Genomic DNA, 14,282 nt, shown 5'->3' on the forward strand with positions numbered 1-14,282 from the left:
GAATGACTGATCTCCTTATAATTGAGTGAAACTTGGCAAGCCTCAGGTCTACAAGGAGCACAAAGAGCACAGGTACAATACTTTGCTATAAAAAAAAGATTTAATTAAATACTGTATTTCTAAAATCACTGTAGCTGAGAAACCACCATGTTGCTCAGGAAAAAGGCAAAATGTAACCAGAAAATAGTAAGATCCAATTTTCTCATTCCTCAGCTGCAAAATCTTTTTACCAAAATAAATCTGTATCCTGCTTCTCTTTCATTCTAATAAATGTTTTGGCGACTTGCTGGCGAAAATAAAAACAGGAAGAAAGACAATAGTTTGTGAAGAGTCTTTTCACTTGGGAAATATTACTTTATAGTAACTGTAGTATAATCTGTCATAACTCCAAATATAACAGAGAAATACAAAAAGAAAGCAACAATGATAACTGCCTCCCCGGGTATTTCATGGTAATTACAGCTCTCTGGCTGAGAGAGCTGATGGCTAAAGGCAATTTAGAACATTTAAACTGACCAGTTTGATTTTCCTCCTTTTAGGTCGAGATCACTCTATTAACAGGCATGTAGACTGACAGCATATCCAAGATTTTCTGGAGTGAGGTGCAGTTTTAGGAGACACCATTCAAAAATATGGGTAAAAGAATGACAGAATCAACCATACGATAACTGAAGTGTATTTAAAATGATAGCCAGAAGAGTATTGTGACCACCATTTACAGTTTACCTTGACTGCCGTTGCTATTTTGTACAATTCTTAACATGGAGATGATGTGTCTAGTTGTCCTGTACATACTATTGCAAAATATTTGCTGAATATTCTTTTCTATGAGGCAAATATATTTTAAAATGTAGATTACCAGATTATTATCTTCAGCAGTGAGCCATGGAGAGAAATTTTAGAAAGCTGACTACAACACTATTTAACATTTTCTATAAAGACACACAGAAATTCCAGCTCAGGAGGGACCCATTGCTGCAGCCATGTCTCTTTCCACATTGGTTTTGTTTTCAATGTTTCAGTACTCTGAAAAAAACACAGAGGTGACAGGATTTTGGCACAGACACGCAGTACTGTAGTTATGGAAGTGCCATCATTTTGGTGCATTTTAGTCCTGTGCCCAGTGTGAACAGGAAAAGTAGTGTGGAGAGTGGGGGCAAAGTCTGCTACTGGGCCTGAACATGGGGCGCAGCTGTGGCAAGTTAGCTTACTTTTAATTGCAGAAAGGCCTAGGCTGCATTTTTTAATACTCCTGGGAAACCAGACAACACTAACAGTCACATATGCACCCAGGGGATGAGTAAAAATCGTTCAATATCAAAACAGAGACCAAAAAATCACAGTTAATCTTTCCAGCAGGAAACCTCGTTATTTTTCACCTCTTGTGTTTGAATGTACAGCATTCTTCAACATAAAACTTCAGCAAAATACTAGGACAGGATTGTTCCTATACTTGTCATGAGCTATAGCATTCAGTGGGTTCTTCCTCATCTCTGTCAACCATTTAGAGAGCAGGTGGTCACAGACACATCTCCTGCTCCACTGATCTGATTTGGCTTGTTTTTCATGGCCAGAGTACTTGATCCATTCTCAGCCGGATCTGCTGACAGAACAGAGTGGTTTTGCCCCAAAGTCTAGTCCTTTAAAAGGAAAAGCTACCTTGTTAAAGGCAAGTTAGATGGTAGTGTAGGACTTTTGGCTAGAACTTGTCTATTATGAGCAGCCTCTGGAAGGTTACCAAATGCTCATTCCCAACTGCGTGGCCTAAATCAGTTTTTTTTTCTCCCAGAAGAGTCAGCAGGAGTGGCTGCTGGCACATACCAGGAGAGAACAAGAAGGGCCATAGCTCCGGGCACCACCCTGCATGCAGCTGTGCCAGTAGAAGACAAATATGCCCAGGTCCCTTCTCCACAGCCCAGGCAGAGGCTGGTGGTGCTGGGCTGAGCGGGCAGCCGGGGGAAGGCGGAGGGGCTGGGTTGGATGGGGAGTGGGAGGAAGAGGTGGCCGTGCAAAGCAGCGGGGGGAGGTGCGAAGAAGGGGGACCATGGCTGCAGGGAGCTGCTGGTGGTCTCTAAAGCTGAAGGGCAGGCAGGATGGCAGTTGCTGTGCTACCTGGAGCTCCCTGCAGGCAAACCTCACACCACAGAGCTCTGGGAAGAGCGGGCACCATGCCTTTCCTTAGCTAGGATTGACAGACAACCCTTGTAACACAGAGCAGTTCTGCATCTCATATGATCATCATGTAGGACACAAGCTCTTCTGCACGTTGACAGCAATTAGCCTCACAACTACAGCTCATTTGGACAAGCTCAGTTTGTCTGCTTCACCTGCCATGTGTATGATTTGCTGTGCATGCACAAAAGTGTGCACATGCAATGCAGTTAACTGGGACCATCCTGGCCTTATACTTACGATTTCTATCCCTGCGTTTGATAGGACCGCAATCACTGATGGCTGGTGGCACATAAATTATCTGTCACTGACCTGCGAGGGCAGCCTGCACCCAGCAGGAGGTACTGCAGAGAGAATTCTTTCTGCCCTTTCCTCTAACATGATGCAAGAATAAATCACCTACTCAGCTCTAAATGGTGCTTAAGTGATATAATGGAGTCCTTCGCTGTCCTGTAGACGGAGATAACAGCACTTTGATCTAGCACTGATTAAAACTCTGTTAGTCTGATGTTTGTTTACTGTTTTAAAATAAATATTTTACAACAAAAATAAAGTTGAAAAATAGAATTTGACTATAAAAGCAAATCTGGGCTAAATGGAATAAGGACAAGAAGGCTGTTCTTTAACATGAATATTTTTATTGAAGGATATCCTAAAGGCATGCAAGGGACTTTGACATCAAATTCCTTAATATTTGGAGGATATAAGAGAGTTTTGGAGCTTGCATTATGGGTCAAAAAAGAAGAGAATATTTGTTTGGCCTCTGCAACACAAGTGAAACAAATTAGTGGATCTGTAACTATCACATCATTAGCACTGCTATTAAAAGTGGTTGCTTTTTCCAGATCTCACAGATAGTTTTGTTTTTGTGAGGCATGCTATGCTATTGACAAGATATTAAATACAGTCTTGTAACTTTTTGATACTTTGTGCTGAAAGTATGACTCATTAGTATGACTGACATGAAAGTGGATCCAGATAACACCACAGTGCAGGTTCCTACCCTGTGCTACCTCTCAGCCTGCCAGTGACTGAGAATACGTGTCAGGATCATCCACTACCTAAGTGATTTCTTCCTATACATGCCACATGGGGAAGTCAATATTTATACCTCACACTTGATAGAATTCATTAAATATATTTTGCTAAATAACACTCTATATTACATATTCCTTGTCTAATATTTGCCCACAGAAGAAGTATTTGTGATGTGAATTGAATGCCTGGTTAAGAAGAACTAAATGAGTAAAACATATTTAATATTTATTTGGTAGCACAACACAATAGACACGGGGGAGGTGAGAGAGAATGCAAATGTATGAGAAAGAAAAAGTGATTAAAGGGCATAGACAAACCAGGAAATATTTCTACATGACTTACAGTGATTCTGAAAAAAGTAAGCAGTAAAACAAGCTCAGATAATTGGATTTTAGATTTTGAAAGTTAAATATTTTAAATAACAAATAATACTTAAGGAGGACTGTAAATGACTATTCACAGCAGACATGCTTTGTCTAAAAATATGTTGCTTCAGGCGAACTCCAGAGGTGACCCACTTCTCTTAAGATCTGGACCATCTGAGTTCTTCATGCTTAGGGCACCTTTTATCTTTGGTGACAGGTTCTTAGTAGGAGGAATCTTTATTTTTACTTTTCTATTGTTTTAGTCTGCGATGTAGAGAGTGAAATTCATACCACAACAAAATCTAATAACAACGCAACAAAACCCCCACGTTGTTGAGAGCTGTTGAAGCTCTGTTAAAGACTACTTACTGGAAAGGGTAGTTACGGAGAAATTGTATTGGCTAATGGGATTTTGTGAGAAATTATATTGTGGAATTTTGGCAAAGAAAATGTTCTGCATAGTAATTTGTTTTTCTGAAAATAACATTTTGCACTAGTAATGAAAATAACATGTCCTGCTCTGTTTTCTGAAATACATTCATTCCCTGAGAGCAAATGGAAGTCACAACTGTACAGGTAGAGGAAGGATTTTGGCCATTTATGTTATGGCTTGAAGAAAGCTCAAATAGATAATTGACCAGCAGCAAGATGCTGTGATATGTTTAACACTGAACTTTCAATTTTATAAGCAAGTGACTGCAAGAATATAAATGTAAGAAAAGCTGTATCAGACATTATAATGCTTATTTTAGCAGTTATGTGTTTGCGTATGTAGCTGTGGGTAGGATTTCAAAGGTGTCCTTTTGGTAAATATAATATGGAATAATCTGACCTTATTTCCTTATATTCGCTTCTAGCTATGTTATTTTTCTGCTATGTGTGTAATTGTGATCATCCAATCCAGACTGGTCTTCCTAGGAAATTACTTTGGTATCTGCATAGACTGGAATTCCTCTGGCATCAATGGATTCTTTTTTTTCCTAACCACAATTAAGTGCACTGTTATATTTAATATAGAATATGAAGGGGTTTTACAGGATCTTTCTTAGAAGGACACGTGTACACATACATCATGTTGATGGTCTTCATATGTTTAGTTAGTTCTGCTGGTTTTGCACTGTATAACCACAGTCTGCCAACTTAGTTAAAGCAAGCCTGAAAACTATTTATATAACTTGAAATTTAACTTTATGAAGAGAATACTTTGAACATCCTGAACAAATTTCCAAATATTACCCTGAATTTTTAACTGGACGGCAATTAAAAAAAAAACCCCAACCTGTGGAAACATCAGTCTTGAGTAAATATTGTAGTTTATGTTCACCTCTCATAGCTTTCAGTTCACTCTCTGAATGGACTCAATCCTTTTATTAAATTTGTATCCCACAAACCAAATGCTGTCCATGTTTAATTCCTACATACTTTTGCTGTAACAAGCTCTTCTGTCGTACTGTTAGCATGTTGTGCTTCTAGTTGCACAGTTTCTCTGTGCATGGTCATAGTTACATGTTATATGTATTAATATGTCGATTATATATAATATATGTTATAATATGTACTAACGTATATATATATCTATATGTAGTAATGTATATATGTACAAATTCATTTTATGTGATGTATTTTTGATTTTGGATTTGCCTGACTGTTTTTCTCTTCTCTGAAATTTTATGGTGCTAGTACCTTGCTTTCTCATGAGGGTACCTTGGCAAATGTCACAAACATACGTACCTACCATGTTAATAAATGAGAGATGAGTGTTATGTACTGACAAATGAAATTGTATAATCTTCATAACAATACGCAAATTTGCCGATGATATTTAAACTTGTTATTTTCATTCGCCAAATCAAATTCTTTTTTTAATTATTCCTAACAGCTCCTCTGTGACAAAGCAATGAGTACAAGGAGGAACCAAGCAGAAACAAAACAGCACTGGAAGCATTGCACAGTGAGTTAGAATCAACTGAAGTAGTACGATTCTATGATTCTATGGTAAGTGTTAGGATACTGGGTGCAGTACTGAATTATTACTGTTACCTTCCTTAGTGCCTAGATGGGTTTCCTGTACAAGGCAGCACAGTCTGGGACTTGACAGAGGCACCGTAAAACCATGTGCACAACAAGGACCGAAGCAGCTCTCCCGTAGCAGCCATCTTGTACCACCTCTTCGTGGTCCTCCAGCTTGCTCCCCCAGCTACTGTCTTAACGTTAGAGCAGTCAAAGTTGGAAAAAATGCTAAAGATGTCCCTCTGGTGTATTTTTAGGTCTGCACACTTCTTTTTTAATCACATCTGCAATTACTGTGAAGTAGAAAAGGACCTTGGAAGGGTCATGCATCTATGAAACCGATAGAAAATGTTCTCTCCGGAGAAATAGTTCTTTGCCCCCTGGTGGTGAATTAATTTTGAAAAATATTACAAAACACTTTTAGGCTAAATTTACTTGAAATTAAAAAGAGATACTAATTGCTTCATTCAATACAAGTAAAAGTAAACTGCCAAGCAATACTTAATGTGTCAAACATAATTAAGAAAAATCCTGTTATGATCAAGGTCCATCAATCTCCGATAGTCACTGCAGAATAGAAAAAAAAGGAATCAACATCACTGTTTGAAAATTGTATCAGACTTTCAACATTTCAAAATCATGCTTATTTTGCTTTTTTTGGGGAGGGTTAACACAAATGTCTTCAGAACAGGGTTTAGTCTTGAGAATTTCCAGTGTTCTTGCATTATGGACTGTGGGAATTCTATTCATCTTCACAGCATCTTCAGATATGCCTCTCTCTGGAGACTAATAATGTTGTCCATACAGTGAGAGCTCTCATTCTGGGAAACTAGGATAAACATTCTCTGGATAAAAATTTTAAAAGAGCTGTAGATATTTCTAAAAGTTGTCTAGAGTTTTTTAAGCTTGTGTATGCTGAGCACCTCCACATGTGAATAGAGCACCAGGACGTTGCTCTTGGAATAGTAATAACAAAGTTGACATTGGACATCATTCACTTGCAGTTTAAGCCACAGATAATTTTGAAAGGTGTCCAGAATACACTGTTTAAAAAGATGGCATAAGCCTTCTAATCACTGGTTTTGTTTTGTGTTTTAATTCTTGTGCCTCCTAAACTTCTCTTTAAGACAGTGCTTCTCCATGTTGATTTTCTTCTTCGGGAAAATAGATATTAAAATATGATAGGCTATTTTCATGTCATGCAGCAAAACATTATGCATTTATACTGGAAAAGGGACATTTATAATTATCAAGTCTTCCATACACTGGCTTTATACTATTAGGACATGGCTGATATTCTGAATATGAACCCTCTTTTCCTATCCCACAGTCTGTGAGTCATCTTGTAGGATGTTAATGTGGCTTCAGGTAGTTTTTTGGTTTGGAAAATAGCATCACAGGGTATGGCATGCTCAGTAGGCAGGGATTGTTTGGGTTTCAGCACTGATGATGTAATATAAGGAAAAAGAAAAAAAAAAAAAAAAAAAAAGAATAATGTAGCTAAAAGAGAGGACTGAGCTGCCCAGACCAGGCACAAATTAGCTATTTCCTAAATAATATTCTTTCATGTCTGATGGACCGCAATAGCTTTCTGGTTTTAGCTCTGTTGCTTTTGCTTCTCTTTCCATTCCCACATTTCTTTCTCATTACTTTGACTTATGTCTGGCCTAAGGTAACAGCTGGTCTACACAAATGGCATATTCCTTACAAATCTTTCAGCGGGCAAGGTTGCTATAAAGGGATCCTGTCCCCTCTTCTTTTCCCACTGCCGGGCTGGATGTTACTTTCCCTCGGTCTCCATTCCATTCTTCTGTTTGTGTGGCTACACTCTAAACTGCATTTGCAAAATGATCTGGCTTTAAAAAGAATCCCTTAAAAAGGCAATAACCAGACCACTTGCCTATCGGGACGGAGCACCACAGGACCCTCTGGAGCGAGCGAGGTTACTGCCGCCTCGCTCGCCGCTTTTGCAGGAGAACCCTCTCTTCCGGTGCAAGTCCTCCAACGTTCCTGCCAGCTGTGGAACAGAATTCCTCCCTCCGCTCTGCTTAGCCTCACGGCTCGGGGAACAGCTTGCTTTCAGCTCTCCGGGTGTAGCTATACAAAGGGTTTTTTCCAGTGGGAAAGCCAGTTTAAGCCAGGCAGTTTCCTGCCTGCTCTGCCCTCTTGTTCTTGCTCCTTCATCACTGTTCGTTGTCCCCATGATTGTGCGAATGCAGCTGTTTGTGGGTTGTGTTGTAAATTGGATCGCTGAAGTAAGTCTGAGTTTTTGTGTGCATATGTGTATACATGTGTGCGTGAACAGCTTTTTTAATTTAAAAAAAAAAATCCCCAACCTGAATCATTTCAGTCATTTGATTTATAATGTGACCCACAAAGAGTTGAATTAGCACAGTTGAGGAGGCAGCGAACAGCGATGCAGAGGTGGGAATGAGCACCTGGGCTGGGGGGAGGGTGCAGGAAACTCTTAAGCCAGCTTTGTTAACAGAGAAAACTACTGTTACTGTACAAAACCATGTGGAGCACCTAAACTAAACAGCCGGCATAGAAAACTGGAATAGACTGCAGAGCAGTCAGGCTCTTGAATCGCTGGAGATAAGGCTTTATCTTTAGGAAGAAAAGGGGTGGTCCCTTAATAAGCTCTTTCCCCTAGACATCTTCTGTTCATTTGAGACATCGAAATCGCAGCCTGTTTAGCTATTCAGAATATGATCGTGTGAATCCTACTGGGCTTATGAAGCATGTTGGTCTTTCAGTGCTGTTAAAAACGCTAATAATAACTGGTACATGCCTCGGGCCTTGGGTGCTACTGTCAATTAGCGTCAGAACAGAGATTTGTTTAAACAAATTATTTCTGTATATGCTGCTTTCCCTTACGGTTTGCAAAGGAGAGCTTCATGACTGAGCGTACCTGATGCAGTGATACCTGCCTGTGTGTGCAGAGAAACTCAGGGCAGAGAAAGAAAATGCCATCCTTGTCTCCATAACTCTCTATATTCTTAAAGAAGCTGCCCAGCTGTGGAGACTACATATAGAATTAAAAACCTTTCTCTGATCCTCTAGACATTTAAATGTCATGTCTGAGTCATAGACGAAAATACTAATATCCCCCAACATGAGTAGTTTTAGACTGTAATGAAAAAGCCATGTGTAATATTCTACCTTCTCCTCTACCTTTGTGTCAGAGTTTGCAGTACTAAGATTTAAATCGTTGTCACCAGTCACCCAGCTCACCAGTGTTGTTGGAAATTTCTCACGTATATCAATGCAGGCTCATAGCAAAGGCAAGCATTGCTGAATTTGATTATGTTTGTTTTGTATTTTAAGGCTTTCTCCGAAACTGGGAGAGAGAACTGACTTTTAATTTAACTGATTTATTTTATATTGTGGAAGCCTAGTGTGACTTGGATTAATTGAAGTGCTGGAGAAAGGGGAAGGGCTCTCATGACTCACTGAGAAAAAATAACTTCTCATGACCTTAAAGAGGAAAACAGAAGAATGAGAGGATAATAATGTGTCATTATTGTGGTGGTGCTTACAGCATTTTAATAGCATTTTTAGCATTCTCTTCCCAAAATCTCAGTATTTATTCTTGGAGTACAGAATGATTTTAATGGAAACATTTAAACTAATCTCATAGTCCAGAATTTTTTAAAAATCCTTTTTAGAAATGCTACATGCAGTATGAGGCCTTCTCTTCTAATGGTTTAAGGAGCAGAATACAAATGAGTATTCAAATTTCCCACATTGTTAAAACCGATTGGAATAATTTAAGTATGCTGACTTAAATGTAAGCTATCTCTTAAATATGTATTTTAAATAATCATATTCCTATTATCATTAGTGCATTTTTTCTCCTGTCATTCTTTCTAAATTCACATTCCTCTTGACTGAAAGAAACCATAATTTATCTGAAGAATTCTGAGATATTTCTTTCAAAATAACTATAATCTGCTGTTGTTCTCAAAATGCTTGAAGCCACAAGCTACCTGCAGTTGATGGTCAGTGTTAGGGCAGTTTTTCATAGTCTCAGTGGAACAGAATAGATCACCTGCTTTTATCAGGTTTTTTGACGTCTGTTTTAGCAGTTTCAGCGAGAGCAGTCAGAGGTGGATTTTGAACGGGGTCATTCTTCATAACAAATTCTGAATGATGAAAAATAAGATCAAAATAACAAATGCTTCTCTTCGAGATTAATCATTGCACTAGATCAACTTAACTAAGGAGGCTTAGGAGCTGATGAGGCAAGATGAAAGCAGATATGGAAAATACAGAATGAGTCAGAAGGGAAGGAGAATTTGGAAAGCATCTATTAAGGGGAATGGAGTATTGTTAATCTCACATTTAAAAAAAATCTTTAACCTGGTTTAAAAATAATGCTATCTTGTTGAACTCTCTATTTGTCCCTAGTTTCTGAGGGTACTTTGCATTGTTAAACTTTGTTCTACCTTATGAGTAGGTAGCTTTTTGAATCCAAAGCTGGTATTTTTGTGCAGTACAGCTTGAGTCTTGAAAGCAAGGAGAATGTAGATACAACCGGCAACAAAGGGAATTTATGCTGTGAATACTGTGTGCAAACCAGAACAGATTAAGAAGGACGAGGGAAGAAACTGATCTACACCAGGTTCAGTTACTCCAGCCAGACAAAGCAGCCGATAAATTAACTAGCCCATGACTTTCTCTTTACTTTGTCATTCTCTAGAAAAGGATTATTTTTTTGGCTCTGTGATCAAGTGGGAGAAGCATTTCTTAAGATGATCAGAATGAACAGTTAAGTGCTTCTTTCTGAGAAGGGTGAATTAAAAAGAGCCCATGTCAGACGCTGTTGGTTAAATTATCATTTCCTGGCAAATGGGTTTAGGTGTCTTCAGAAAACAGAGCCAGAGGCAGAATCATGATCCTAACAGCCCAGTGGGCATGCATATGGGATATGGAAACATGAGTTTAAATATTCATCTAATTAATATTTAAATAGTTTATACAAAAGGGAATGGTTTCAACAGAAGAAAATACCTAAGACTACTCTATACTTTATGAGTTGGAAAATTGATAATGGTTACGTCGGTTCAAGTCCTTACTCTGAATTAAGCAGTGTATTTTAAAGCCGCACCTATTCCCACAGAGCATCCAAGGCAGTGCTCTACTGTACAGTGATTTTTTAAATGGTGCCTAGCTCCTCTTAGATGAATTCAAGTGCATATAAGATTGGCATTTGGGATTTTTTTTTAATTGGAAAATCGATAAAACTGTTTTCTGAACTTGATTCAGTTCATAGATATTTTTGGGATGAAATTGTCTTTTCTTGAAGATAAGATTCTCACAGTCATTAATCAGGCCAGGCTTCAAGAGAGATGAAACAGGTGGGGCGTTCCAAGGAGTCTGACCGTACCAGAGAAAAGTGATTTAATGTTGATAATTTGTATTGTTAAACCATTAAGTCTCCATCTAATTTCTCATCTAGCATTCATGTTTAACATTAATTTAAGCAAGAAAAGCATGAAAGGTCCGGAAAAACAGCTTAGAAATCGCGTTGGTACTGACAATACGCAGTTATTTTAGGGTAAACCACGTTACCATAATCAAACCCACCCCTAAGGAGTTAGTAAATCCAGTGGTGGTTCCAGGGCGTGAGGGCACCGGCGGCCCCACCTGGGGCAGCCCGCGGGGGCTGCGTTGTGCCACCACCCATCGGCACCGGCGCAGGACGGACAGAGTTACCCCAAAAAAACCTCCCGCGCGCTGCTGCCCCCGAGGAGGCGCCTGGTAACGGGGGCCGGGGCGGCGGCTGTCGCCGCTCGGGACCGCGCTCCCGGGCTGAGGGAAGGCTGCTGGGGGCGGGGGACGGGCGGACACAGGGCCCGCTCCCCACCGCCGCGGCGGGCAGCGTGTGCGTGCTGTGCGGGGACACAGGCCCTACCCTCGGAGGGTTGCCCGGGGTGGGTGGCAGGGGGCCGAGGAGGGGGGCCCGGCAGCCCGCGGCAGGGCGCGGGCGCAGCGCGGCGCCGGGCGGGCTGCGGGGGAGAGGGGGAAGGGCGGGCAGGCGGGGCGGGGCGGGGCGGGCGCGAGGACAGAGCTCGCACCGGGGCCCCGCGCGCCGCTGCCGCCCCGTCGCGCGCCCGCCCGCCCAGCCGGGCGCCGGCACCCCGCGCCGCCCTTCCCCCCGCTGCCGCTCCACTGCGCGAGCGCCAGCCGTTGCCGGGGCAGCCGACGTCACCGCCTGAGGAGGCGGCGATTGGCCAGGCGGGGAGCGCTCCCCCCGCCCCCCTCCCTGGGACTCGCCGCTGGCGGGGCCGGGCCTGGCGCCTTCCCCCTCAGTGCGGAGCCGCCGCCGCCGGGGCGCGCGCGGCCTCAGCGGTGCCTCCCCAGCCACGTCCTCGCCGCCGCCGGGGCGAGGGTCATGGGCCGCCCGCGCTCCGCGCCGCGCCTCCGGCTGCTGCCGCCGCTCCTGGCGCTGCTGGCGCTGCTGGCGCCTCGTGCCCGCGCCTGGGACAGCGGCGACCTGGAGCTCTTCGACCTGGTGGAGGAGGTGCCGCGGAACTTCTACGACTTCCTGGGGGTGCAGCAGGTGAGCGAGGGACAGGGCCCGTCCGCCCACCCGGCGCGGGCCCCCGGGCGTGCCTTCCCCGCCGCCCCTTGCCCCGGGCCCTTCCCGCGGGCACGGGCCTCGCCTGTCACCGCCGTCCCGGCCTCCGCCGAACATGGCTGGCTGGGTTCGCGCTCCGCTGCCCCCCCCCCCCCCCCCCCCCCTCCCCGCTGCCCGCTGCCGCCGCCCGGCCGCTCTCCAGCTCTCCACCGCACACGGGCGTCGGGCATGCCGCTGGCCCCTTGCCTTCCCGCCTGGCGCTGTCATCCGCCTCCAGCCCCGGCACGCGTGCGGCTGCTCCGCTCTGCCGCTGCAGGCCGGGCTTCCGCCGTGCCCCGGCCCCCGAGGCTCAGGGCAAGACTCCGGTCCCTTCCCCAGCCCCTTCCTTCCCTCTGCAGGGGCTCTGCCTTCCTTCAAGTACTGCTCTATCTTTTTATCCTTCTGGCACCACCATAAATCAACCCTCCCTCTCCACTGTACCTTTTGTGTTCCTACTGCCTGTTGCACTTCTGAATATCTCTCTTCAAATGCATCTACAGCTAGGTAAAAGTAACTCGTGGGCTTCTCCCACTACCCATACATATACTGGGTATGGCTGCGTCTCATCTTTCCCCTCATTCTGCATAGCTGCTTGTTCCTTATCTTAAGATAGTACATCGCCATGTGTTGTGGCTCCTGTTTTCTCTCACGTGTCCCGTGTGGTAGACTGTGACCCTTTGCTATGGTAATGGCTTGTAGATTGTTATATTTGTTTACTTTCCATGTGTCTTGGTTATTGTGCATGGTTTTCACCTCTGTCTGCTAGGCAACGCTTAAGATTATCTTAAAGCATTTATTATACACCTGTGATTAATTTTCAGGGATGTGTAGTCCAGAGAGGCGCTCCTGAACACTTTTAGCCCATGTTTCTTGTGTATGTTTCAGATGTGGTTGCTGGTTTCGCTGTCAGTTGGCATCTTCAACTTGTATCAGTTGTCCTGGCTCTCACTTGATGGCCTTCCTCATCTCTAGATGCTCTGCTCTGTGTGTGTGATCTTGCTCGATCTCTCTTCATGCTGCTTAGCAATCTTCTTTCTGTCTCTTTCTTCCAGTCAGTATTCTTCTCCTCAATAATTAAAGATGCAGTTCTTTATAATCTATTACTTCACCCAGAGTCCCCAAAGGACATTTTGTTGTTTCCTAGCACCTCTGTGTTCTGGTGAGTGATCTCACTATTTGAATGGCTTCCCTGACAACCTTAAAGTTTATTCTGTTATACTGCAGTTTCATGAGTCTAAAAATTTAGGTTTTAATTTCTCAAAGGCAATTTTAGTGTTAGATAGATAGGGGTACAAAATTTTGAAGTTGGGCTTCAGTAGAAACTTGTAAGCATTGCAAGACTCTGTGTAGGTTTACAGGTTTTTCTACACCGTATCCTTTGTTCCTGCTGCTTGCGTCTCCGGCTCTGACCTATACCTGAAGCTTCAAACAAGATACTCAAGCAGGGTTCTTATTTGCAGTGACTCACTAGGTAGCTGCAGCCGTTGAAGTTACTGTATGAGAAGGGTAACTGGCCTTGTAACAGGGTCAAGGAAAGTGCGCAAATCTCAGGTGTGCCATATCTTACCTTTGATGTGTTAACACAGAGTTGCCGTTTACCACAATGTCTGTTCACATGTTTCTTCAGGTTTTCAACTATTTTTTAGAACTTGTTTAATGGAACTTACTGGTTATTTTATATGTCACTGTTGTTTCAGTTGGGATAATTTTGACCAGAATGCTGTAATAAACTTCTGTAGTTCTGGTGCCAGTGGTTTTATTCCCTGTGCTCAGGTGTTTTGGCATTTTGGCACAAGAGGGACAGTGTGTGTGACAGTGCCTTTGGACTGTTACATAATTTTTCATTCATCAAGTCTTGCTTTCCTCTCTATATTCCTCTTGGTGTACATCGTCTTGTATTGTGTCCTGATAATCCCTTCTTTCATGTACTTCTGGGGGAAGGAGTACTTCTCCCTTATGCAGGATGTAACATCTGCGTCTGAGATACAGATGCTCAACCATGTTTGTTAACAGTAGCTTTTCAGGGCTGCCAGATTTTTTTCTAAACATGTCATCTTGTGTTTTGAAAAAAATAT

At 42.8% G+C, this 14,282-nt stretch overlaps 1 protein-coding gene across 1 annotated transcript in view; it reads left to right on the top strand.

Annotated features, from left to right (window-relative positions):
• Positions 1 to 11,867: 11,867 nt before the first annotated feature.
• DNAJC1 (DnaJ heat shock protein family (Hsp40) member C1) overlaps positions 11,868 to 14,282 on the top strand; it is a 112,316-nt gene continuing 109,901 nt past the window's right edge. The window contains exon 1 of the mRNA XM_074900161.1: positions 11,868 to 12,150. Coding sequence (XP_074756262.1) covers positions 11,983 to 12,150 — 168 coding nt within the window. The 5' untranslated portion in view covers positions 11,868 to 11,982. The remainder of the gene's footprint in view (positions 12,151 to 14,282) is intronic.

The sequence above is a fragment of the Athene noctua genome, chromosome 2 (assembly GCF_965140245.1).
Source record: "Athene noctua chromosome 2, bAthNoc1.hap1.1, whole genome shotgun sequence".
NCBI classification, from domain to species: Eukaryota; Metazoa; Chordata; class Aves; order Strigiformes; family Strigidae; genus Athene; species Athene noctua.